This window comes from Osmia lignaria, chromosome 16 (genome assembly GCF_051020975.1).
Source record: "Osmia lignaria lignaria isolate PbOS001 chromosome 16, iyOsmLign1, whole genome shotgun sequence".
NCBI lineage: Eukaryota > Metazoa > Arthropoda > Insecta > Hymenoptera > Megachilidae > Osmia > Osmia lignaria.
This window is the reverse complement of record NC_135047.1, coordinates 5,142,677-5,167,285: the sequence shown is the minus strand read 5'-3', so window position 1 is coordinate 5,167,285 and position 24,609 is coordinate 5,142,677. Positions and strand designations below refer to the sequence as shown.

The 24,609-nt window shown below is 37.2% G+C and overlaps 3 protein-coding genes and 1 long non-coding RNA gene across 7 annotated transcripts; all 4 read right to left on the bottom strand.

Annotated features, from left to right (window-relative positions):
* Positions 1-463: 463 nt before the first annotated feature.
* Positions 464-6,274, bottom strand: LOC117600820 (IQ motif and ubiquitin-like domain-containing protein). 2 transcript variants are annotated; one of them, XM_034316741.2, is made up of 4 exons: positions 5,469-6,274; positions 5,154-5,379; positions 5,020-5,096; positions 464-4,647 (listed from the first exon to the last, which is right to left on the bottom strand). In XM_034316741.2, the coding sequence occupies exons 2-4, from the start codon at positions 5,349-5,351 to the stop codon at positions 3,444-3,446; spliced, it is 1,479 nt and encodes a 492-aa protein (XP_034172632.2). In that variant the 5' UTR covers positions 5,352-5,379; positions 5,469-6,274; the 3' UTR covers positions 464-3,443. The 2 variants fall into 2 exon arrangements, with proteins under 2 accessions (XP_034172632.2, XP_034172631.2); XM_034316740.2 differs by having other exon boundaries at positions 5,020-5,379.
* A 2,050-nt stretch (positions 6,275-8,324) lies between these two features.
* LOC117600765 (IQ motif and ubiquitin-like domain-containing protein) lies at positions 8,325-11,581 on the bottom strand. The gene is made up of 6 exons (XM_034316629.2): positions 10,457-11,581; positions 9,951-10,178; positions 9,298-9,842; positions 9,025-9,225; positions 8,585-8,963; positions 8,325-8,519 (listed from the first exon to the last, which is right to left on the bottom strand). Exons 1-6 carry the CDS (start codon positions 10,678-10,680, stop codon positions 8,414-8,416), a joined length of 1,683 nt encoding a protein of 560 aa, XP_034172520.2. The 5' UTR covers positions 10,681-11,581; the 3' UTR covers positions 8,325-8,413.
* A 156-nt stretch (positions 11,582-11,737) lies between these two features.
* Naa35 (N-alpha-acetyltransferase 35) lies at positions 11,738-16,092 on the bottom strand. 3 transcript variants are annotated; one of them, XM_034316628.2, is made up of 11 exons: positions 15,686-16,092; positions 15,035-15,210; positions 14,790-14,851; positions 13,978-14,513; positions 13,664-13,856; positions 13,421-13,602; positions 13,021-13,353; positions 12,543-12,935; positions 12,280-12,453; positions 12,093-12,209; positions 11,738-12,016 (listed from the first exon to the last, which is right to left on the bottom strand). In XM_034316628.2, the coding sequence occupies exons 2-11, from the start codon at positions 15,091-15,093 to the stop codon at positions 11,876-11,878; spliced, it is 2,190 nt and encodes a 729-aa protein (XP_034172519.1). In that variant the 5' UTR covers positions 15,094-15,210; positions 15,686-16,092; the 3' UTR covers positions 11,738-11,875. The 3 variants fall into 3 exon arrangements, with proteins under 3 accessions (XP_034172519.1, XP_034172518.1, XP_076548966.1); XM_034316627.2 differs by having other exon boundaries at positions 15,035-16,092; XM_076692851.1 differs by lacking the exon at positions 14,790-14,851 and having other exon boundaries at positions 15,035-16,092.
* Positions 16,093-23,483: 7,391 nt separating this feature from the next.
* LOC143306138 (uncharacterized) lies at positions 23,484-24,524 on the bottom strand. The gene is made up of 2 exons (XR_013063570.1): positions 24,147-24,524; positions 23,484-24,044 (listed from the first exon to the last, which is right to left on the bottom strand). It is a non-coding gene; the product is annotated as an uncharacterized LOC143306138 (long non-coding RNA).
* Between the last annotated feature and the right edge of the window lie 85 nt (positions 24,525-24,609).

The window sequence follows — 24,609 nt, the reverse complement described above, 5'->3', positions numbered from 1 at the left end:
AATTAGTAATGCCGATTTAGCAAACCCTAATTGCGCGCCAACATATCACCCGCAATTTATGCGACGGCCGTGTTATGAATCACTCTATGAGTATTGTGTTTTCCTAGCAGTTTCTCCTGTCTCGTTCTGCGACACCCCTTTTTCAAACCGTTCACCCTCTTTCGCGCCGATTTCCTATCAATTTCCATACTTATCACGCGATCATGGCCGTGAAGATGCAACGCTCATCCAAACCCTGTGGAATGATTAATAACGTCGAATTCTATCTCTGGATTTGGTGAAACTTTGGGTAAGATGGTTTTTAGCAACTTTAGAAAATCTTGAAAAGGGGACTAAATAATTTAGACTTAGACTTTCTGTCACTTTTATACAGGCCAAATGGTAAGAATTATCGAAAAAATTTTTGCGCCATTGTGTTTAGTGGGTGAAAATTTCAACGAATGGCCGAAAAAAATTTTTCCGATCGAGGTTGGCTTTAGAACGAATATCGCTCTACTTTTACCTAGTTCGAAGGGGAAGCAGTTAATATGATAGCGTGATCGGACACTATTCTCTGTAAATTTCAGTAGTATTATCTCTGCACGTCCGCGTGACGGGTAAATTAGTGGATAAAATCGAATGGAGATCAATCTATCGATGATCTGTCGTAGTGTCAGTCTATGAACTCTACGAAATCGATGGAACGCTGATTTTCCAACCGTTTTGTTCGTGGTTATAAAACTCATTAACGACATATCGGAAACGACATTACCCGCTCGAATTTGTGGCCGATAATGTGGTCTGTTCGCTTGTCTCGTTATTTTACCCTCGATACGCTGTTTGATCGGAAAAATTTGGACTTCGATCGCTTTGCATTTATTTGTAAATTGTACCAACAGAAAATAGAAGAGAAAAAGTCAATGAAAAAGTGAAAATTAAAAAACAACTCTCTGTTAATCTGTTATTATCTCAATTAACTGATTGACTTTTATGATCATCGACAACAGAATCAGCTAACTCGTGACAAATTTAAATCGACCATCATAGTAGCTCTATTTTTCGCTTTATTAACTATCGCTGTTCGTTTAATTAAGGAAAATGATTAATCGATCGGGAGTATTCGACGTATAACCCGTGAAAAGTTGAAATTTCACCTGTTATCGTGTATAATCGAATCTGTGTTGGAACGTATCGATTTGTCGCGTTATTGGTCATCGTTTACCGAGGACTCGTTCGACCGGCAAGGGGGGAAAAAACTGAAAATTAATCATCACCGCAATTCCGCTTTCGGTTTATTAGTTTCCTTTCGTTAGCCGTACTAGGGAAAAATGATTAATTGTTGCAGAGCTTCGATAGCTAATTAATCGGAAGTTTCAATCTATCGATGTACCTCATAGTTACACGTGATATCATTAAGCTTCATGTCATCGACTTGTCATTACCAACCGTATCCTTCTCATTTTTCTTGGCTTTTTTAAATTTCATTTATGTTCCCTGTCATCGCATAGAAATCGTGAATTATCTTGTGGGTGGATGAATAATTCGATCAGCGTTGCAAAGAAAAGTAATCAAAGTAACGACAGAAGTTAATAATTCGATTAAATCCGATGTAACGATTAAAACTGCACCAGGCTAGTTGATTAAATCGCGAGCAGAGCGAAGTGTACATCCAGTAATTGCAAAGACGGCTCTTCCACCCCCCATGTCGTAATTAGTTTGTCGAAGTATCGATAATATAATTCCGGCTTTTAAAATCGCGATCGTTACGTGGGTAAAAGCGAGCAAGAAAGAAACTTACAACCCTCCTCGATTTGTCTTATTTCAAAAATGGTAATGGTAGAACTCGGTTGGGGATGATTTAATTAACTGATTAATTTCATGAAACTTTCAAGAAAAATATTTTACGCGTTTGCTGTATCAAAGACGTTCCCCAGGGTGATTCGATCACTTTGATGTGCAACGACCCGACGGAGTATTTGAAATTTATGATGTTAGCTCCAGGGATCGTTTGACCAATAATAAGCACCGAGTGATTTGATCAGGCGGTCGAACCACGCCTCAAAGCGTCCTCAATGAATATATTTATCGAGTAAATTGCGCGTGAGCAGTCGTTTCCTATTAATACCAGCAATTTCCTTGCTAATGATGCATCTTAAATGTTATCTAATTATTAATTCGTGATTAATGACGCTAAGATGGCCAAAGTAGCATAAGATCGAGATCAGCCGCGCGCAAGTAGTATAAGTAAACGCGTGGTCAGACAAGTGGCACTGCACTACAACTACAAATATTGCAGTGCAATTTTCATTCCTAACGTCAAACGTTCGTTAAAACCCTTCAAATTCATGTAGCAGGGATGAAATTTTTTACTGTAAACAACGATAACATTCGTAGTTACGACACCGCCTGCCACAAAATAAAAGTTACCATTTTTATGTTGGCATGCAAGTAATGAACCCTGTGACGAGCCATAAACCAAGCGTTTCGTTACGTTTTATTAATACTTTTTCATTTCGCGGCGATCGTATCTTGTTTTATGTTACCTCTACACAGGGATAATACTTTATTTAACAATACTGGAAGGGTTTAGGGTTGAGAGGTTCGTTTTAAGCAACGAAAAGGTGGTATTTTGATTGACAGAAATTTATCGAAAAATTAAATGTAAATAATTAAACTATGTTCTTTTTGCTATTCGTAGTGTCCACGGTATAGAATACTAATCTCGTTGTTCCTTTTGAAACTACGAACAGATTCGACCCTTCAAAGCGTACCGCTTTTTCCATTAATTGGAAACCGTTTCCGGTACTCTCTTTTGAGAGGATCGTACTCCATCAATTATTCCTTTGACAATTTCACATGCAAACATTGATGAGAACTTGAGAAACAATCAGATCAACGTTCTTATGTATACGATTGATCCTCTCGAAAAGGAGAAATCATTTCGCCGTTTCCATTTACTTTGCCTTTTCGATTAAACTTCTCGATCCGGTTACACCGTGATTCATCGTCTACGTTTTCCGAAGGAAATTAAAAACTTCCTAGGTGATTGTTGCGCGAGGGATGTAATATACGTTCAGAGACGACGGAGGATTATGAGGGGTTTTAAACGTTAGCAAGATCAGGCGGCTCTTTTCTGATCCGATGGGAACTTAGTTTATAAACTGCGACGTGATTAGCTCAATCAACGAGGCCAAAGTTGGCTACGGAAAGTTGCGGATGGAAAACGAGAAACACTGGTAACTTCTTGGGGTTTTAATCCCCTTCAACTGTTTTCACGACCGACGGAGAAACTCACGAGTTTCGTTATCAATTCTGATAACTTCGAAATACTTGGAATTTTCAACTGTAATTTTCGCAATTACAATTTAAATAATTACACTGTTGACGGGTTAATAGAAGAGCTTTGAAAGATCAGCTCTTTCCTTGATCATACTTGAGACGAAAACAAACGCCAGTATTTTTTTCTATCTATTTCTGAATTCGAACATAGACTGGAACTGAACTTTCGCCTGCAGATTCTTCGTGTAAAACTTCTGCAGCACCGTCGGGCCGTAAAACTTCTGTAAATCGTCTACCTTCAAATGCAACGAGGCTTCTTTTACGGTCAACGGTAGACAATTCCACGGTGACCATACCTCACCCTTACGAAATCTCACCAATCTCAACTGATCCAAACGATCATCCCCCGAAATCGCCGATTTCCCCTGCCATATATCGTTCACTAAACGATAAATCAGTTTCTCGTCAACTACGAACGCCAGACTAGTGTAACACTTCATTTTACCCTCCCTACGTCTTAAATCACGAAGCAACATTTCATATTGACCATAAATAATTCGAGGACCCTTTTGAATCCTCAGATACAAACAATAATTGCAGCATGAAGAATAATGCCGTTTTTCCCTTGGAAATTTGTCCATTGGCAATAATCTATTGCAACTTTTACAAATTATTTGACGACCTAACGAACCACCCCTGATACTTCTATTCCTAAACTCATTAATTAATGAGTTTCTAGCTAATTCGAAGAAAGCAAGTCTCAAACGACCTCTCAACCAATTCAATTTACTCGGATCAACCTTAAGGGTCAGAAGAGTAATTTCCTGATCTATCAAACGTAGCAATTCATCAGAAGTTCTACAAGTATGAAGCTCGATATCGTTTCTGAGCCGAGACAACGTCTTTATACGTTCTTCGATCGAAACGTATTCCTTGGACAACTCGTCGAAGGTGTTCCTGAAATAACGAGCACGTTGCACTGCAGGAGTGTCCACCAGGATCGTTTGGCCGCGGTTGTTCTTCCAGAGGACAGGCTTCGACAACTCGTCCAGGAACTTCCTGCACGATCTCCTCTTCCTGTTCTGTTTAACCGTCGTTTTCATCGCGTCTATCGCTCGCAACAGTTCCACCTCCTTCGACAGGATTAGTCCGGACACGGCGATCCTGGAAGGTTCGAACAGCTGTTCGCTTACCCTCTTCGTTTCCTGGATTCGCCAGCGGTCAAGCAGATTGTACAGCAACTCAAAGTCCGTCCTCGTTCTCGGCCACGTGCGGTTTAGTATCACGAAATCCTGGCTGCGATAGAAACTCGGTTTCGTATGTACTCGATCCTCGTCCGTGTTCTTGGTGCGTACCGGAAGTAACGCGGTTTGCCCGCCGCGGTGATCTCTGTAAGCAACATTGAACGGACGTTTGAACGATTTTCTTCGCTGGCGGGTTTATGGTACGAAGTTGGGGTTGATTTTAAAGTAGACGGATCCAAAAATTACCCTTCGACAAACGGACTTTGAGAATTCTTTCTTATAAAAAGTTTTTACCGTCTCGACGGTGGGGACTTAGAAAATTTCTTGAATATTTCCGAGATGCCGAGGGTTAACTCGCGCCGTGTTTTTCTGAAATAAAAAACTTCCTTTCATTAAGAGTATAAGAATTAAACATTTATACCCCGGCTCTCGGCGAAAACTTGGACCGTCGACGAAGGGAACATCGTTCCACCAACTTCTACCAGTTTACTCGAACTTGCATCGTTCGTTGTTTCACCTGTAAAACCTCTGTATCTTTACGACGCTCTTCAGGATCCTCTCGTCGCCGGGATCCTGGTAGGATTCCTTGGATCTCTGTGAATGACCTCTAGCTTCTAAGAGCCTGTCTCGAACATCGGGATAAAAATTCACCTGTAGCCCCACATCGCGTTGCATGTCTGTAAATTTGTCGACCTGAAACTCCGTTTGCACTCTTTCCTCCTTGGTATCCCGGTCGTGCCTCCCGGTTTGCGTGCAGGCATTGTAATAAATAATCCCGGTAACTTTGCTTCTCCAACCACCTAGAAATGGTCTCGTCGATCGTTTCTCCGTTCGTACGGCCAGCGCCATGGTGATGAGAGAATCAGGACTCTAACACCTAAAAAAAAAAGAGAATCGTCAGCTTTGAAAGGACAACTGCAGTGCTGAAAACTCGTCCAGGATAATGGCAGTAATAAAGGAAATTACTGTGATACGGTTTAAAGGATTTGCCTGGAAGACCTGCGCCATTCGTCGTTTTACAATTCCAAAGAACACTTGGGACAGCGAGGAAATGCTGGGTCGAAATTGGCCTCTGTTTAAGATCAAGATAGCTGTTTCCAGGAAATCGACAGGGATACATTTTCTTCATTTTCAACTAGTTTTTCTTCAAAGCCACGACGCGAAACCCAATACCTGCATTTATTATCTTGTTATCTAGTTCCAATGTTAATCCGAAAATCAACCTCAACTATTCAATCCTGGGTATCACTGGAGTTTACACGGGATCCATAATTTAGTGTGCTAGGTAAACGTGACTGTAAATCGTAGTTACAAGTGCATCGCAAACCAACGGTCACGTGGTGCTGGGTAAATAAGGCTCGCTGACACGAGGTTCCACGTGGTGCATTGTAAACACAGCCACGTGCCATTAGCAGACGTGTAGCGTAATGTAAATGCAGTCGCGTGACATTAGAAATCACGTAATGCAAACGTGGCATCGCGAGGATTGCAGTCTCGTAAAGCATCGAGAACAGAAACCTGTGCATTGCTGAAGACACCAACGTTCTGTTTCCATTACCGTTCTGTTGCTATTGAAATTAGATTTTTATTTCCTATTTACTTTACAGTTTCCCCCTTTCCATAGGGGTGGCGTATTCTAGGGACAAGCGGTCCTTTTCACATTTCGTTTCGCATTTTGCCATACTTTTAGCATTCGCTCCTTTCGCTTGCGCCCCCTTTTAGTCGCCTCCTACGACAGGCAGAGGATACCGTGGCTGTATTCTAAACCCCCCAGCCACAGGGGGCAATTTTTATTTCTTTCATTACGAAAATATGGATTTTCCGATGCATTTTGTACGCATAACGTCTATTACATTCATTTTGGCTTGTTTCACGACCGAGGACATAAATCAAACGACGCTAATCATCGAAAATAAGGCGAACGCGTGCTTTGCTCGTCGGTAATTAAGGAAACCGCGTAAATATTAACGCGTCAATCATCGAGGCTCCCACGTTGCACCATAAATTCAGCTATAAACGTAACATATCGGTGATAGGTCAGTGAGGCATAAATTTCGTCGTAAACGAACACGTAGCAGCGTGAATTTCATCATAAATAAATGTATGGCGAGCGTAAACTCGATCTCAAATAAATTGGTCGACCAAGGAAACATCAGTGTGTTAATCATAAACGATAACGCGTTCGATGCGTGCAACATATTAATTTTCTCGAATCTTCAATTTCGTATCTAAACTTTCCTTTAAAATTGACATCACTTCAAAATCCCGAATTTCGAACTTGAAATATTCTTTTAGCAGAGAATTGGAAATATCGAACGAACGAAAGATCTTCAAAGATTTTCATACGACACACAAGCGAACCAACATTTTCCGCCTGTTATACATTATTTAACGTGAAAAAGGAAGTACAGGTTGCTAAAAGACGTCTCGGATATAGAACTGTTCGAGCAAACCGCCTCGGGCATCGAAGAAATCCAAAAAGGGAATCGTCGATATAAAAGCTTCGTCTCTGTGAACATATGTACCTATAGAATCTATGAAACGATATCTTTTTTCTTCAACTACTGGGATTAACACGTTTCTGCAAAATTTAAATACAAACACGATGGAATAATATTTCTTCGAGGGATACGATAACGAATCGATGAAATTCCTTTCGAATTTAAACTCGGGAAATTTCCAATGTCTGTGAAAGAATGTTAACCAGTAAATTCGGATGTGAAATCGTATATTTTCATGATTCTGTATATACTGTTATTGTAAGATTGTATTGAAAAAAAGCGATGGAAACAAAACCGCAGCACTGAAAGTTTTCCCTATGGAAATTCGAGCACAAATCAAAACGATACAGGGAAAAAAGCTGGGTTAATAAAAAAAGAAATTCCTGGACGACCCTTCATCCCTCGACTGGAAACGCAATAAATACGAATCCACTCTATATTTCGACTCACCCCGGTGTATCCTAAAACGCTTCACCTCGTTCTCTATCGCTTATATCCTCGTAAATTACTTTTATAACTTCACGATTATTCATTGTTCGTTTCACCGTGTCACGACTATTCGTTCCTCATCATCGAGGAAATTTACAACCACCAGCACTATCTTATCGTAAATTGGAGGAAAAAGGTCTGCCTCGTGTCTTGAAATAACACGTATTATTAAATTTATCGAAACAGACATATAAATGAAAAAAAAAGAAGCAACCAGCCTGGAAAAGAACGAACACGAAGCTTTTAATGCGACGCAGTCCATATAGGAGAAAGCTCTGCACCAATCGAAAGCTCATAGCCTTAAATCCAGCGTTGCCAATGGCAACCTGCTTGGTCGATCGGTCAAAAGCACTTTCTACTCCATTATTTTTCGATTTTATATACCACTGACTTAAAGAACCTACCCTACTTCCTCTCAAACTCGAAGCTCCTCTCTTCTTATCCTTGATTACAACAAACGTAGCTGAACCATGATTGTCCATCAGGGTGGAAAGAATCTCCAGGTGTTTAGGATCCTGTAGATTGTTCCATAAGCATTCAAGATGCAATTAACCCATCATCGTTATTAATTTCATGGTTCACCCCCATCTTGCCCTAACATTTGTCTTTGAATGTCTTTACATTCTGAATACTTCCTCATCTAGTGACTCTCATTAATTTTCATCAGTGTCATTTTTGAATGATCGATATTCCATCCTTGATTAATTTTCAAATTATAGAATCTGCGAAAAAGGGTTTGGAGGTACAGAACCGAGCCCAGAATCTCCACCATGATCCTGGTAACCCATTGTCACCTGTAGTAATTAATTATAACTAATATAATTAGTAATTAATTATGTAGGATGTTTATTTGCAAATTATTTAATTTGTTGCTCAGACGAATAATTTATATAAAAACGATCATAGTTATTGTAAAATGTATCAAGAAAATAAATAATCATTCACTTTGATCGCTGGTTTATAAACCAGTTTGTTTTCAATCTTATGGAACGTTTCTCTGTATTCTTCTTCGAACCGTTTCAAGTCCCTGCAATATGTGCAATTAATATATTCATTTTATTTATCAATGTTTGCAAGCACGTATGCACATACTTGAATTGATTCTTCGCCAACTGATGGTTTAATAAAACCCTCTTAATAAGATGCTTCGAGTACATGGAAGGAAGATCCTTGATTCTGCAATGAACCTCAGCCTCTTCCTGGGTTAAAAGGATACAATTCCATGGTGACCACTCTTCTTCCGCGTTATATCGAACCATTCTCAGAACGAAAAGATCCTTGTTCTCACTCATAATCGAATGACCATGCCAGATGTTGTTCACCAGATGATACATATCGTGTTTTTGCATCACGAATGAAATAGCTGACGAAGCACATCTGTTCTTCTCATCAGAACGTACGCAATCCAAAAGAAACTCATAAGGTGCGTAACTCACGTGTGCAGTGTTTCGTTCTCGCAACCATGTACACTCTGGATGCAATGAAATATTATGTTTTTAACAATAAAGAAAAAAGGATAAAAAAGAATGTACCTATACATGAAGACAACTTCTTCATCCTTCCATGGACCGTGAATTTTTGACTGGGTAGCAGTTTCAAGCAACTAGGGCATAATTTCGTGTTTGTTTCTATGGGTTCTCGTAGTTTCTCATCATCCACATTTTTGCAGAAATTTTCGTCATCATTGACGCAGCAACAGGAGTGCGACGATCGTACAAAGTACAAGTAATCATCTGCACAATTGTTTTCAATCAATTATCCTTGGTAAATTAATTGAAAAATGAGAAATTAATTATAATTCTTACAGATTATTCTTTTCCTAAAATACTCCAGCGACATGTTTTTCAACCCTCTTGATAGATATGCTAATTCTTGATCCAAAAGTTTAATTAAATTTAACGCAGCCACACAATTATGCACTTCTAATGATTTCTTCAGTATCGTCAGTATCTCCATACGTTCTCCTCGAGTGACGTTGTATTTCATTAATGAATCGTAGATCGTTTTGAATTCTCGTGCTTTCTGATTCCTCATCGTATCTACCTTCACCAGTTTCCCCTTGTAACCATGCCAGGTGATAGATTTGCAATTAAACGTGATGAATTTCACACGTTTCCTGTTCCTGTACTCTTTCTTCACTTCTTGTCTCTTCTGGTCGATCACCTTGAACATCTCCACGGTTTTATCCAGTATTACATAATTTTCTGCGCATCTTGCTGCCTTGAAGAAACGCTGCTTCGTACAGTCGAGACGATTCAGTCTCCATTTCTCGACCAGCTCATACAACATGTCAAAATCTTGTCGAGATTTTGGATTGATTCGTCCAAAAATTTCTTGCTGATGTCTTTTCCTGGAAATGTGGAAAGTGGGAAAAAAGGGTAATCATTTGACTGTCTCGAAGAAGAGAAACTTTGGCAGATTTTAGTAGTACACTAAACTAAATTTCGAAATTCTTTACCTGTAAATTAGGGATTTTTCTAGCTCATACATCTTGCAATCGTCGACCAATTCCCGATACTGTTTCGCAAATTTTTTAATATTCTTCAATAATACATATATTCTATAATTTCTTTGAATAATTCTAGCTTTTCCATCGTAATCTAATCGCTTCATCATCTCTTCATACGTTTCATAAGGTTTCGACGTTAAATATTTATCGAAACCGCTTGATATAAAACAATCTGATCTAAATAAAAAGAAGAAATGAATGAATCGATTAGTGGGTGGGAAATCATTTCAACAACAATATCAAATGATTTTTAGATTCATTAGTGTTAAAAAGAAAAGATACTATATCAAGGATAAGATACTGATGTTTCTTCGTCTTAGGGCAGAAAGAATTCTTCATTCTGCGAAGACCTTGCTTTAAGTCGAATGATAAGAAAAGATACATATTGCTTCATCAAGAAAATGAAACATTCTAATGATGCCAAGTGGTTTTAATTTCAAGGAAAGGTATTGTACCGCCACATCTGTGTTGGATGATGGCATGGTGTTTGCGTGGACGTCTCTAGTGTTGCAATATATTGCACCATTCTGCTGCACGTTTTTCTTTTCGGCATTCTTAGAGGTCCCGTTTGAGATGCAGCATTTAAATATTCTAATTTAGTAATCTTGTGCCTCCATCCTCCCAAATAGGGTTTCTTTATTCTTCGATCTTCTATCTTCCACGCTGAACAGCAAACCATCTTGAGATGATATATATATGATTGAAAATAATTTATACGGTACAGCAACAAATCGTTTTATTCAATTTTAGAAAATAATAGGTTGTACATCGAGTTCAATTTCGAGTACAAAATCTGCTATTAATTTCATTTGTTTTGATGAATATGTCTGCTGTGTGTATGTGTAGTCCATCCAACGAGACGAAACAGTAAATGTGTAAAAATTCACGTGTTTGAAGCAAGCCCGACTCACAGTATACAGACCTCGATGAAGCGTATGAAGAACTGGAAGCAACTGTGCTCCGACCCAACGTCGAGCGCGTGAATTTGTGAACATATACTGACTCATCTCATTGGACGGCCTATAGTATTGTATAATTAAAAGATTCTTTTTTTTCTTCCTATTAATTACGCTTCTTATCCATCTCAGATTATCGCTTTTTATTAGACATACATCACCTTCTCACATGAATCTTGCGATTTACAAGCATTTTATTCTTTTTTTTTTCCTTTCAATTATTAATTTTACATTCAGATTCATTGCTTCGATTCAATATTACAATTTTCGTGTATGTATAGTACAGGATTTAACAATGTATATAAACCATAGCTATTTTCGTCCAGATGATCCGAGCTACAATGCCCATAGACGAAAAGAAATTAGATCACATGAGATTAATAAAATTATGAAATTATTCTGTAAAAAAGATTGTTATCAGAACGTGTACTCTGGTAGATGAAGCGTTCAATAGTTTCCAAACGTTACACATACCTCTAACAAGAATCGTTAACAACTTTACTAATAAAATGTGTTACTATACAATATTTCAAGACTATACATTCTACATGTTTATTTACATTTCACAGCGACCCGTCAATTTCACAAAGACCTCACCCTCAAACAATCGGCGCATTCATTCTTAATATCCACATGAGCTCACTTAAAACATATACAATTTGTGATAAACTATATACAAATATCGTTTTTCATTTTGTATAGAAATTTATCCACAAAGTACGAGAAATAATACACATCTGTACAATGAAGTGGGTGCACGTTAATAAAACAAAAAAGGGGGAAGAGCTTCAAAGGTTGTATTAAATGAAAGAAAAAGGCATCCAAAGTCAACAACACAAAAATATTTTTTACACGGTTAAAGCTAGAATAAATAATATGTCGTTTATAGCATGAAATGATGGCTATTACAAATGAATTTTAAGTTAGTTTTATCAGTGGGAAATGTTGATGACAAGAAAAGTCAAATACTGGAGGTTTTTTAGAATCCTTTTTATGCCCATCAGCAAGTAATTTTAGAACCACAAAATTCGTTTTCGCCACTTTTAATAAATCATTAATCTGCAAATCAAACGATATATACAATGAATAAAAAAACAAGTTTAAGATTAAACGAACAAAAAATTCAGAAGTATACCTCATTCACGGTACTAGCGTTCGGTGGATAAAGGGACAATGCTCTTTCCAACATATTCCTAGCTTGATGAAAATGACGGCACCCGGCTACGTACTGCGTTTCACTAGTAACCTTCTCCTATCAAAACGGAATTTGATGTTATTTAGGAATAGAAAAGAAGAAAGAAAAATAGAGAAATTGCACTTACATTTCGTTTATGCATCTGTGCATTAGTCATATCTATAAATTCTGGATAATTAACGGGTGGCGGAGTCAATAATGAAGAAAACGGTAGTAACCTATGTTCATACCGAACTCGTTCTGAATCAAATTGCATCTCGGGAAGTGGTATCTTCCCATCCATACGAAAACCTACTAAAGCCTATTGAAACAATTTTACAGCTTTAGCTAAATTATAAATAAAAAAAAACACACACATTATTTCATAATAATTAGATATATAAAATTTACTTTATAGTATCCACCACATATATTTTGCATAGCTTGGTACATTAATATTTCTAAGTCATACGGTCTCGGTGTTGACTTTTTCTTTTTATTTTTAGCACTCTTTTTACCTCCTCTACCTTTATGTGTATCGTTATGTACATCTTGTTCTAATAAGAATGTATCTGCTCTTGTAATAGCTGATACAAGCCATCCGTAAAGAAATTCATACAGGTACCAGAATATGTAGTGATATTCATGTACCGAATACAATTCAAGCTCAAAACCACTTAACAAGTACATAACCATAACTCGTAACGTATGATATAAAATCCATGTTCCAAAACAAGCTAAATGTGACCTGTGTGTGTCACTTTTTGAGGATAAGGTATGTAAGAATCCATCTACTCTTTCGGCCTATTGAAATTTCAAATTATAAATGATTGGCAATATTAACTAACATATATAATTGGCAGTATAAGCAACATATTATAAAACATACTTCATCTTGTAATGTTGCAAAATCCTCCAATAAATGTGCCAATTTATCTCTCTGCCTAGCTCTGTTGTGACCAGTAAGTTGCAATAAACTGCCAAACACGCTGACGCAATGAGATAAAAAACTATCGACATATTCCTTGGCCTGATGATTTTGAAGTAATGTACTCTTTGGCATTAAAACGGGAGGTGCGATAAAACTTCGCGCTGCATCTTTCAGAACGTCGGCAAAATTTTGAACGCCAAACACCCGATTTGTTGTTGGCAAATAAACAATTTGCAGCATTGATCTGGATAATATACATGGACTTTGTCGTGAAAATTCTAAAAAAAAGTCCTAAAAAGAAATCAGTGTACTTGGAATGTATGCCTGTATTTTATGCCTGTTGTAAATCTTTTCTTACCAAAGCTGCATGAAATCCACTTTGATTAGTAATCATAGTGACTGTACGAAATCTATTTAGTAACTCATCTAAATATTTCAGGGCCTCTGTTCTTGGTTTTATTTTGGTATAACGCGGGAATGTTGGTGGTAATAATCTTTGATTCACCATAGGATCAAATCCCATAATGTTTGGATAGTTTGCTAAAATTATGATTTATATTACTCCTGTAAGCAGATAACAAAATAATGTTAAGAAACTTACATATCTCATCAGCCTTCTCTCCGCGATTCACTGTTTTAATCATGACTTGAATCATGTACGAACAATTTGTTAATAATCTATGACAATCATTTAAATTTTGTTGTAATTGCTCTTTTTTTCCCATTAATGTCAGTATTTGATAAAACATTTTAGTAAATCTAATTCTAGCATATAATGCTAATCCATCATTATACTGAAAGAAACGTTGATAATAATTATTTAACCTTCTTGTTATTAAAAATATATATATAACAAACAGATATACATAGATTATAAAAAGCTTAATGTGCTTTCCTTTTAGAAAATGCACCTACTTCCTTCTCAGATTCTACATCAACTGGCTTTATTCTACTTTTCCTATGTAATTCTTCTTCTACTTCTCTCAGCATGGATATGGTTTTTTGTTCTGTAATATCCTGCTGCAATTTGTAGCCATAAGTAACACTTTGGAAATCTTCTTCCTCAAAAACTAACGCTTTATTGATGCAGTCTTTAATTATTTCAATTATTTTATACACAGCATAACAAAAAGTCTTCAAGGATTTATCTACTATTTGACTGGGTTGGTGAAGGTACAAGTTGATGAAAACTGTTTGGGCCAAACTATGACCTTCAAGCCAAGACACTATACACGCATAAGTTGAATCTATTATTCCTATAATTTCAGATGGAGTCAAATTGTCCAGTTTTAATGCACCAGAATCAACAGCCTGTGCGAAGGTACACGGTTTGTTGTTCCCTCTATTACATAGCATGCCAGCATCCATTTTTGGATCCATCATTTCAATCGCAGACATTGCTTCAAATAACCCAAACAACTCATCATGTAAAAGTTCTCCCAATTCCAGCTCTAGACAAACATATCAATGAAACATTTTATATTAACAATGCTATTAACTGTATTAATTCACACTATTAATTAATATAAACTAAAGTCCTTAAAGCAATTCTTTTAAATGTTCTTCAAATACTTAATTATAAATAATGTTTCAGATGATGTATTATTACATCTAATTTTTATGATCTTGGTGGATACAGGGTAAGCAAAAATATGTACAATAAAAAAACAAAAACGATAACTAAAGGGTGCATTAAAAAGGAAAAAAATTAGTTTTTAAACAAGCACCTGTAATGGCTTCGAAAAATTCGTGAGTAATATCCACCCAATTGTAAGTGACTTGGTCGAATCTGCAATGTAAAATAGATGTATAAATTAAAAAATATCGCTAAGAATTGCAGATACTGTTATGCGTTAGGTTATTTTCCTAAAATCCAATTAAAGTCGTGATATCTTTTATACAGCATCTTTATAGAATTGTTTATAAGTTATTAGGTTAATTTGTTTATTGTAATTAATACATCACGACTCACTGTGATTCTTTATCTTCACCCATGTCAATCGAATTCTGTTCGTCTACCATGGTCGCCATTCTTGCAGACTGACCTGTCACATTACAGTGACTACAAATATAAAAAGACTGAACATATCTTTGTTCTCAAAGGGTTATGACTTTTGGGATCCCAGCTACCCCCAGGTGAAGTTAGGTCTGTACGAAGAGAACACAATTGGTATGACAGTCTCGGGATTATATTATTTTGTCGACTCGTCGGTGCTGCTGCTACATGCTTAGGGCGATGCTGGATCATATTTTCAATTATTTTATACACAGCATAACAAAAGGTCTTCAAGGATTTATCTACTATTTGACTGGGTTGGTGAAGGTACAAATTGCCGTGGTACAAAAAAAACCGTGGAAGCTGAACTTCGAATTCCGCGTCGGTAAATCAGTAAACGTTTCATCGAAAATTAGGTCGAACAGAAACCGATTTAAGCGCCACCTCAATTCTCCATTTATGCAAATTTTTACTTCCATTCAATAATGAATTCCTCTCGAAAATTGTTATAAAAAAAAAATTTGTTAGTCAACGTAGCAAACTTCTATCAAATGAAAAGCAATGTGCTCTGTGGACAAGGACGAGATCTGACGCCTGACCAAAGTCATGGATAAAGAAATTTACGACCTTTCCAATGTACAACGTCTCTGCTTGAAATATCTTCGCCAGGGTTGATTTCTTTCTACCATTGGGTATCAAACAACTTCGTTTTTTCTAAATTCCATATTTTGTGACTTTCTTTTTATTTTATTTTTAACCGACTTCGAAAAGAAGGAGGTAATCAGTCATTTGTAATTAGTCAGAAATCATACAAGTTCCTTTTTTAGGAACTATAAAATTACTATAGTTGTACTTTCCATATGGTAATATTGTATTCCCGAAAATACTTTTCTGAATTTAAATTATTGTTTCCCAATTAAAAAATATATAAATCTTTTTATCGTAGCTCTTAGCTTGATATCGCTTTCTAAAAGTTATCTTTAGAAAACGATATCAATTACCAGGTCACACCACGTGGAGGTGGCTACATTAGTGACCCACCTAAAACAATAAAATTCTCAAAAAGAGACTGCATTAAATACAAATTTAAACGATAAAATGTTGATTAACATCATGATTTCAGAAATAATTGAGAAAATAACAATTGAATAACAAAATGCTGTAATAGGAAAGATGATTATTAATATTATAGTCTCAGTAACAATTGAAAGGGTAGAATACGAAAACAGAAAGCAATTAACATTGCAACCTCAGAACCATTTAATAAAAGACACCAGAATACGAATGATGTGAGAACATCAGATATGATTTACATATAAAATCAATAAGAAGAGAATAATTTCCTGAAATAAAATAGCGACCTCCCTAAAATCATTAAACCCCCCAAAACAAACAACATAAAACTTTCAACAATAAAATGCTGAAATAGAAAACATAATTAACATCATAATTTCACAATTAACAAAATAACAATTCAACAATAAAATGCTGAAATAGAAAATATAATTAACATCATAATTTCAGTAACAAATAACAATTCAACAATAAAATGCTGAAATAGAAAATATAATTAACATCATAATTTCAGTAACAAATAACAAAATAACAATGCAACAATAAAATGCTGAAATAGAAAATATCATTAACATCAAGAACAATTAACAAAATAACAATTAAACAATAAAATGCTGAAATAGAAAATGTAATGATTACAATTGAAATGAAAAATGCCGAGAACAGAAAATATAATTACCATTACAATGTCACAGATATTTAATAAAATGAGAACTCACCCAGACTATGTTTTAAATAAATTGAACCTATTTAAAATGGGAACATGAAATATAATTGATGTGCAAATCAATAAAAAAAAGAATAATTTATTTCAATAAAGTAATAAACGAAAAAGAAATAGGGGAAATAAAATCGCGAGTTGACCATTCAACGAGCTGGGTATTGAACTCGTAAAATGTCGAGTTCAATACGTCCTGGACGGTATTATTCATACCGTTCAAGGAAAAACACAAAAAATGAAAAAACAAATTAGCGAGCATAGTGACAGAATGACTGTCCATCCGAAGATGGAGAGCCATTAGTAGTTCCCCTCTTCTGGGCAAATTTTGCCGGGGCTCTTCAGCATATAGCCTCTTCTTTCTTCGGCAATAGCCTCACAAAAATCACTCGCGAAAATTTTACGTTTGCTCAGACATTTGTAAAAACGTAACACGTAAACGAGTAACGATCCCTTGAATCGCTACTCGCATACCTGCATAATTTTTGCAAATGTCCAAGCACAAAACACTTTTAATTTCACTTCACTTCACTGCACTTTCACTTTAATACTTCATTTTTGTAATCGGGTCTAGTACCACGACTACGACTTACAAACTAATAAGGCTTGGCCTTGAAAAAATCAAGAGAGAATGCTAAATTAATTAATTGATAAATTAATTAAATTGCATTTTCATCTTTTCTCTTGATTTTTGGTTTCCCAACCCCAGATACAAGCTTCTCACGTATTAGAGGAGAGTACGAAGAGAAACATGAAAGCTTGCTCTGGCCCTGCCTACTTATAAACTAAACTCAATCACACCAGAAGTAAACTACCTGCCTGCCTATCGCTATATTTAAAAAAGGGCAAAAATCATTCTCACAAAAATTCACTCCACGGTTCTCATACAACCACCCGGGTGCAAAAATGCCTACACCTAGAGAGAACGTCCCGGGACGCCTCCGACACCCGAGTTCAATTCAACTTTCACACTCTAATAAAATCATACCTTTTTGCTGAAATCGACTGACAAATAATAGTGAACATTATGCTAAAGTAATACATTTCATTTTCGTATTCGATTGAATTATCTAATGTAAAAATTTTGCAACTTATTCTTGATAAGTATTTTGCAATGTTATAGAAAGTTAAGATTGTTAATAAACGACACAAATCCCACATCCTAACCACACACACACATGTGGAACTTATATCGTGGTTCACTATTGGTTCACTACTTTTGTCAGTCGCCAAAATGTACACTTAAAACTAAACCTTGTCCACCGCCCTCCACCCACGCGAGTACATCTAAGTACCCGAATGAGCTTTGGGCATAAAAATGAACAAGGCCAAAGGTATTTTCACCTACCAGTTTTCTTCATGTGTGCTGAAATGCCTAAGCTAAAACGTATGATTAGCAAAAACTAAAGATGATATTCTCACTTTATTAAAAGTAAGAATATCGGCGAAATTTCACGGCTCCGATTTAGTATATGGGCTGGCCCCCCCAGGGGGTTTTATTCTTAATAAAAGTGACTCGACTTTGCAAATATAAAGCTTGAAGAGCAAATACAGAAAAGCAAAATTGAGCAACTATGACATAAAACATGGTGCACTGCTAATATCAGTTGGCAACGGAGGTTCTTAGGCCCCCTGGACTTGCGCCCGACGCTACATACCACCCACCCCGCCTGGACGTCGTAACGCCAGGACAGAATGCACCCCTTCGCTAAGAGCGCTACCCGCCCGTCCAACACGTTGCATCCAACGTGTCAGATTGACGGACGCCCATAGTATAGACAAAAGGACTGCAGTTTAGAATATGGTAACATATTTTCATATGTTCCGTATTCTAAAGCTGCGCCTACAAAGGCCTAGTAATGCATGGGTTTATCTCCCATGAGATGGTGTTTCACGGTCTTATGCCGCGGAATCCTTATAACTAATTTGATTAAATAAATAAAATATTGGATTGAGTTTAAAAACCAAAAGGATTCCCACCAAATACTAGTCAGTGCATTGTCATATTTACTCTCGCGTTGGAAATTTTTCGCAACACTAATTAAAATAGAAAATCCTGATCTAAAAACATGACTAGTACATAAACATCTAACGGGCTAATATTTCACTATACTGGGGTATGCGGGTGGATAAATGATTATGTGATAGAGTTCGTGATGCTGAAGTGTGAATGATGAGTGTTTAGGGTCGAGAACCGTGAACGTGACAAAATGAATTTGAAGTACGAACGAAGAGCTTCCTACAATGCTTGAAGAGCAAATACTGAAAAGCAAAATAGAGCAACTATGACGCAAAAACGGTGCACTTCTAATATCAGCTGGCAACGGAGGTTCTTAGGCCCCCTGGACTTACGCCCGACGCTACACACCACCCACCCCGCCTAGGAAAGGATGCACCCCTTCGCTAAGAGCGCTACCCGCCCGTCCAACACGTTGCATCCAACGTGTCAGATTGACGGACGCCCCTAGTATAGGCAAAAGGACTGCAGTTTATTAAATGGAACATATGGATGTGCGCCACATCCTAAACTGCGCCTTGAAAGGCCTAGTAATGCATGGTTTTATCTCCCATGAGATGGTGTTCACGGTCTTATGCCGCGGAATCCTTGTAACTAATTTGATTAATTAAATAAAACATTGAGTTTAAAAACCAAAAGGATTCCCACCGAATACTAGTAAGTGCATCGTCATATTTACTCTCGCGTTATTTTTCGCAACACTAATTAAAATAGAAAATCCTGATCTAGCAACATAACTAAAGGGGAGCTTTAAATTATGCTTGAAGAGCAAATATTGAAAAGCAAAATTAAGCAAATATGACCCAAACATTCGTCCACTGCTAATATCAGCTGGCAACGGAGGTTCTTAGGCCCCCTGGACTTACGCCCGACGCTACATACCACCCACCCCGCCTGTTTAAGGCTCTAGGCCCAGGCAGGGTGCACCCCTTCGCTAAGAGCGCTACCCACCCATCGAACACGTTGCATCCAACGAGTTCGAGTGGTGGACGCCCATAGTATAGGCAAAAGGACTTTAAGACAGCTTAGCGTATGGGTTGCAACATACTTAAATGTTCCGTACTCTATGGCTGTGCCTGCAAAGGCCTAGTAATGCATGGTTTTATCTCCCATGAGGTGGTGTTCACGGTCTTATGCCGCGGAATCCTTGTAACTAATCTTATCAAATAAAAACCAAAAGGATTCCCACCGAATACTAGTCAGTGTATAGTCATATTTACTTTCGCGCCGGAAATTTTTCGCAACACTACTTAAACTTGAAAATTCTAACAGAGTAATATTTACTCTCGCGTTGAAAATTTTTCGCAACACTACTTAAACTTGAAACTCCTTATGGGGTAATATTTACTCTCGCATTGAAAATTTTTCGCAACACTACATAAACTTGAAAATCTTTACGGGGTAATATTTACTTTCGCGTTGAAAATTTTTCGCAACACTACTTTAACTTGAAAATCCTAACGGGGTAATATTTCACTACACAAGGGTATGCGGGTGGATAAATGATTATGTGATAGAGTTCATGAGGCTGAAGTGCGAATGATGAGTGTTTAGGGTCGAGAACCGTGAACGTGACAGAATGAATTTGAAGTATGATCGAAGAGCTTTCTATAATGCTTGAAGAGCAAATACTGAAAAGCAAAATAGAGCAACTATGACGCAAAAATGGTGCACTTCTAATATCAGCTGGCAACGGAGGTTTTCGGGCCCCCTGGACTTTCGCCCGACGCTACATACCACCCACCCCGCCTAGAACAGGGTGCACCCCTTCGCTAAGAGCGCTACCCGCCCGTCCAACACGTTGCATCCAACGTGTCAGATTGACGGACGCCCATAGTATAGACAAAAGGACTGCAGTTTATTAAATGGAACCTATGGATGGGCGCCACATCCTAAACTGCACCTTGTAAGGCCTAGTAATGCATGGGTATATCTCCCAGAGATGGTGTTCACGGTCTTATGCCGCGGAATCCTTGTAACTAATTTAATTAATTAAATAAGACATTGAGCTTAAAAACCAAAAGGATTCCCACCGAATACTAGTAAGTGCATTGTCATAGTTACTCTCGCGCTGGAAATTTTTCGCAACACTAATTAAAATAGAAAATCCTGATCTAGCAACGTGACTAAAGGGGAGCTTTAAATTATGCTTGAAGAGCAAATACTGAAAAGCAAGATTGAGCAAATATGACTCAAACATTCGTCCACTGCTAATATCAGCTGGCAACGGAGGTTCTTAGGCCCCCTGGACTTACGCCCGACGCTACATACCACCCACCCCGCCTGTTTAAGGCTCTAGGCCCAGGCAGGGTGCACCCCTTCGCTAAGAGCGCTACCCACCCATCGAACACGTTGCATCCAACGAGTTCGAGTGGTGGACGCCCATAGTATAGGCAAAAGGACTTTAAGACAGCTTAGCGTATGGGTTGCAACATACTTAAATGTTCCGTACTCTATGGCTGTGCCTGAAATGGCCTAGTAATGCATGGTTTTATCTCCCATGAGGTGGTGTTCACGGTCTTATGCCGCGGAATCCTTGTAACTAATTTTATCAAATAAAAACCAAAAGGATTCCCACCGAATACTAGTCAGTGTATAGTCATATTTACTCTCGCGCCGGAAATTTTTCGCAACACTACTTAAACTTGAAAATTCTAACAGAGTAATATTTACTCTCGCGTTGAAAATTTTTCGCAACACTACTTAAACTTGAAAATTCTAACGGGGTAATATTTACTCTCGCATTGAAAATTTTTCGCAACACTACTTAAACTTGAAAATCCTAACTGGGTAATATTTCACTACACAAGAATATGCGGGTGGATAAATGATTATGTGATAGAGTTCGTGAGGCTGAGGTGTGAATGATGAATGTTTAGGAGCGAGAACCGTAAGCGTAACCACCCCCCTGGAGGGGGGGCCAGCCCATATACTAAACTAATGCCAATTTAACGAGTAAAATCGGAAGAACGTTTCAATTTCAAGAGCGATTTCGTTATCAAAGTAAGTAGTTGGAATAATTAAAAGTATTCATGCTTATTACTTTGATATTGAAATCTGCTCATCGCGAAATAAATTCTTGTACATATAAAAAAGAAGGTGTATTCTGAAATCGGAGGGTCATCCGACTTCTCTACACTTTTTAACTCGAAATCTATATATGTAAATATGTACAAGAAAACCCTATCCTGAGCTAAGGCATAAAATACACAAAAAAAGCAATTTGCACGATTATCATTGTATAAAATGATACAGTGATATTCGTGGGTCACTATGCTCGCTCAAAAAATAGAAATTACAACCAATTCCCGTGTCGCTACGGACCATTCGTCCTACGACATGATGGGAACCGGAGGAACTTTAAAGCATGCGACTCACCGATCGTTGACTTGCATCACTGTACTCGCCACGCATCTTATTGTTAGATTGACCCATAGCTTGTCTGTTGGCTCGTTAAACAAACGGTATCCTCACTGGCCAAAGCACTCGTCTAAAAGCATAAAAATCACGATTCTTGAACGATATATATTTTCTCTCAATTTGTTGTAGTTAATATGTTAATACATAGGATAATTCAAAAATATGCATGCAAAACTATATGGGAATAACTACACCATAAAACACGGTAAAACACATGCAAATACATCCCAAAACACTTGAAGATCAAAACCATAGAACACTATAAAATATTTGCAAAATTATAGTAAAAGACATAGGGTACCAATCCATAAAACCTACTAATAAATCCGTATAAATATGCCAAAACACAAAGGGTACTACTCCATAAAACCCACTAATAAATCCGTATAAATATTCCAAAACACATAGGGTACCGCTCCATAAAACCCACTAATAAATCCGTAAATATATGCCAAAGTACAAAGGAAACCACACCATAAAACACAATAAAGCACATGCAGGTACATGGGCTACCACACCACACAGCACACTAATGCACTTGTATAAAAATGTCAGAACACATGGGTGACCACACCATAAGACACACTAATATATCCGTATAAATATTCCAAAACACATGGGAAACACTATAGGAAACACCATAGGCACACATAGAAACACTTGTGGTAACACACTGATAAATCCATGCACTAATATCCATAGTGTCAACCCGTACCGGTATATGTTTGGCAGTTCCATCCGTATCCTTCGGCGGTCGCGATAAGACTGACTAGATTTGACCTTCCTCCAGGTCGCCGATGTACCGGCGCGAGACGCGCCCAATCAAGCATGACGTTCCGCTTCACCGGTTCCGCGGCCGGTTACATTTAACTACTTCTATCTGATATTTGTTAATATTTGTTTAATTATTTTATATTTTACAATTGTTTATTAATCAAATTATTGTTATATCTATTTAAATTGTTTATTTCTTTACATTTCCGCGTGGGTATATTGCAAAATTTTGTTTAATTATTCTATTAAAAATTATTTAATTATTATTTTTAATTTTACAATTGTTTGTTAATTAAATTATTGTTATATTTATTGAAGTTTATTATTTTTATAACTTTTATACACGGATATCCAGTAAATTTGTTTGAATTATTTAATTTTTATACAATATTAAGAAGCGATTATTGTGTTTTAATTTTGATTTTTATCAAATAATTATTGAACGTTATACAATAATAACAGTTACAAATTCTCTTCTATTCTTTAATTAATTTATTGCTTTTCTAAAGTGATTTATTTTCCAAAGTGATTGAAGTTAAATTTTTCCCCGTGTCTACCCCCTTAAGGGGGTAATACAGCGAGGTGACATTACCATAGGCAAATATCTAGGAATAATTTATGAACTTTTATGATTGATTCTTAATCTACATACTTGTAGCGACTTTCTAATATAGGTTTTGTAAGAATCCAGTCACTAATTAATTAATTATGAACCCTTATAGGGCCGGCGGCTCGAACAAGAATAATCACTCTAAAAATTGCTAGTAATTAATTAATTACTTTCAGAGGGCAGATAAAACCTATACTAGCAGAAAGCTACACTGCTATTCTTTATTCTTTAATAATAATAATGGACTTTGACGCGTGAATTTCTTTTTCACGAGTCAGAGTTCGTCGCCTCTTCTAGGCTCGAATGTCCCATTCTCCACAACACATTGTATCGTCGTCAACGGTTCGGTCGCAGAAAACAATCGAACTGCGCCCTACAGAAAAAACGAGGAAGTAAATTTGTGGTCTGTTTTACCTTGTTGACGTCTTTCGCGAGTGAACAATCAACGAAATCGTAGTTTTCAAATTTCTTCTACCTGGAGGCTTCACTTGTACATCATCTCTTGGGTGCTCGTTTTGTTCTATCTGAACCAAAGAATGGTAGTCTCGTACCCATTTGGACACACGATTCACAGAAATGTTTATATTACGAATAAATTGATGCAGATGAGTCCGATCCGCCATTTTCTTGACGGTTGACAGACAAAAATTTCAATATTTTATAACTTTTTGACGATTTGGATAATATAAGGACCAGACTACCATTCTTTAGGGCCTCCTGAACACGTCCCTCAAATTTGATTACATTCTGTTTAGAAATGACGACGTAATTTGAAAACTCTTTTCTAGGGTCTGTTGGTAAAGTTTTCGACGTTCGCATTACCTTGGGTAGCTTTAGTATCAAGTCGATAACAGTCGGTAAAAGGGAATCTTCCAGGAAACACCAGAAATCCCAGAACCCCAGGACAGGAAAACGTATGGGAGCATCGCCGTTTTCCC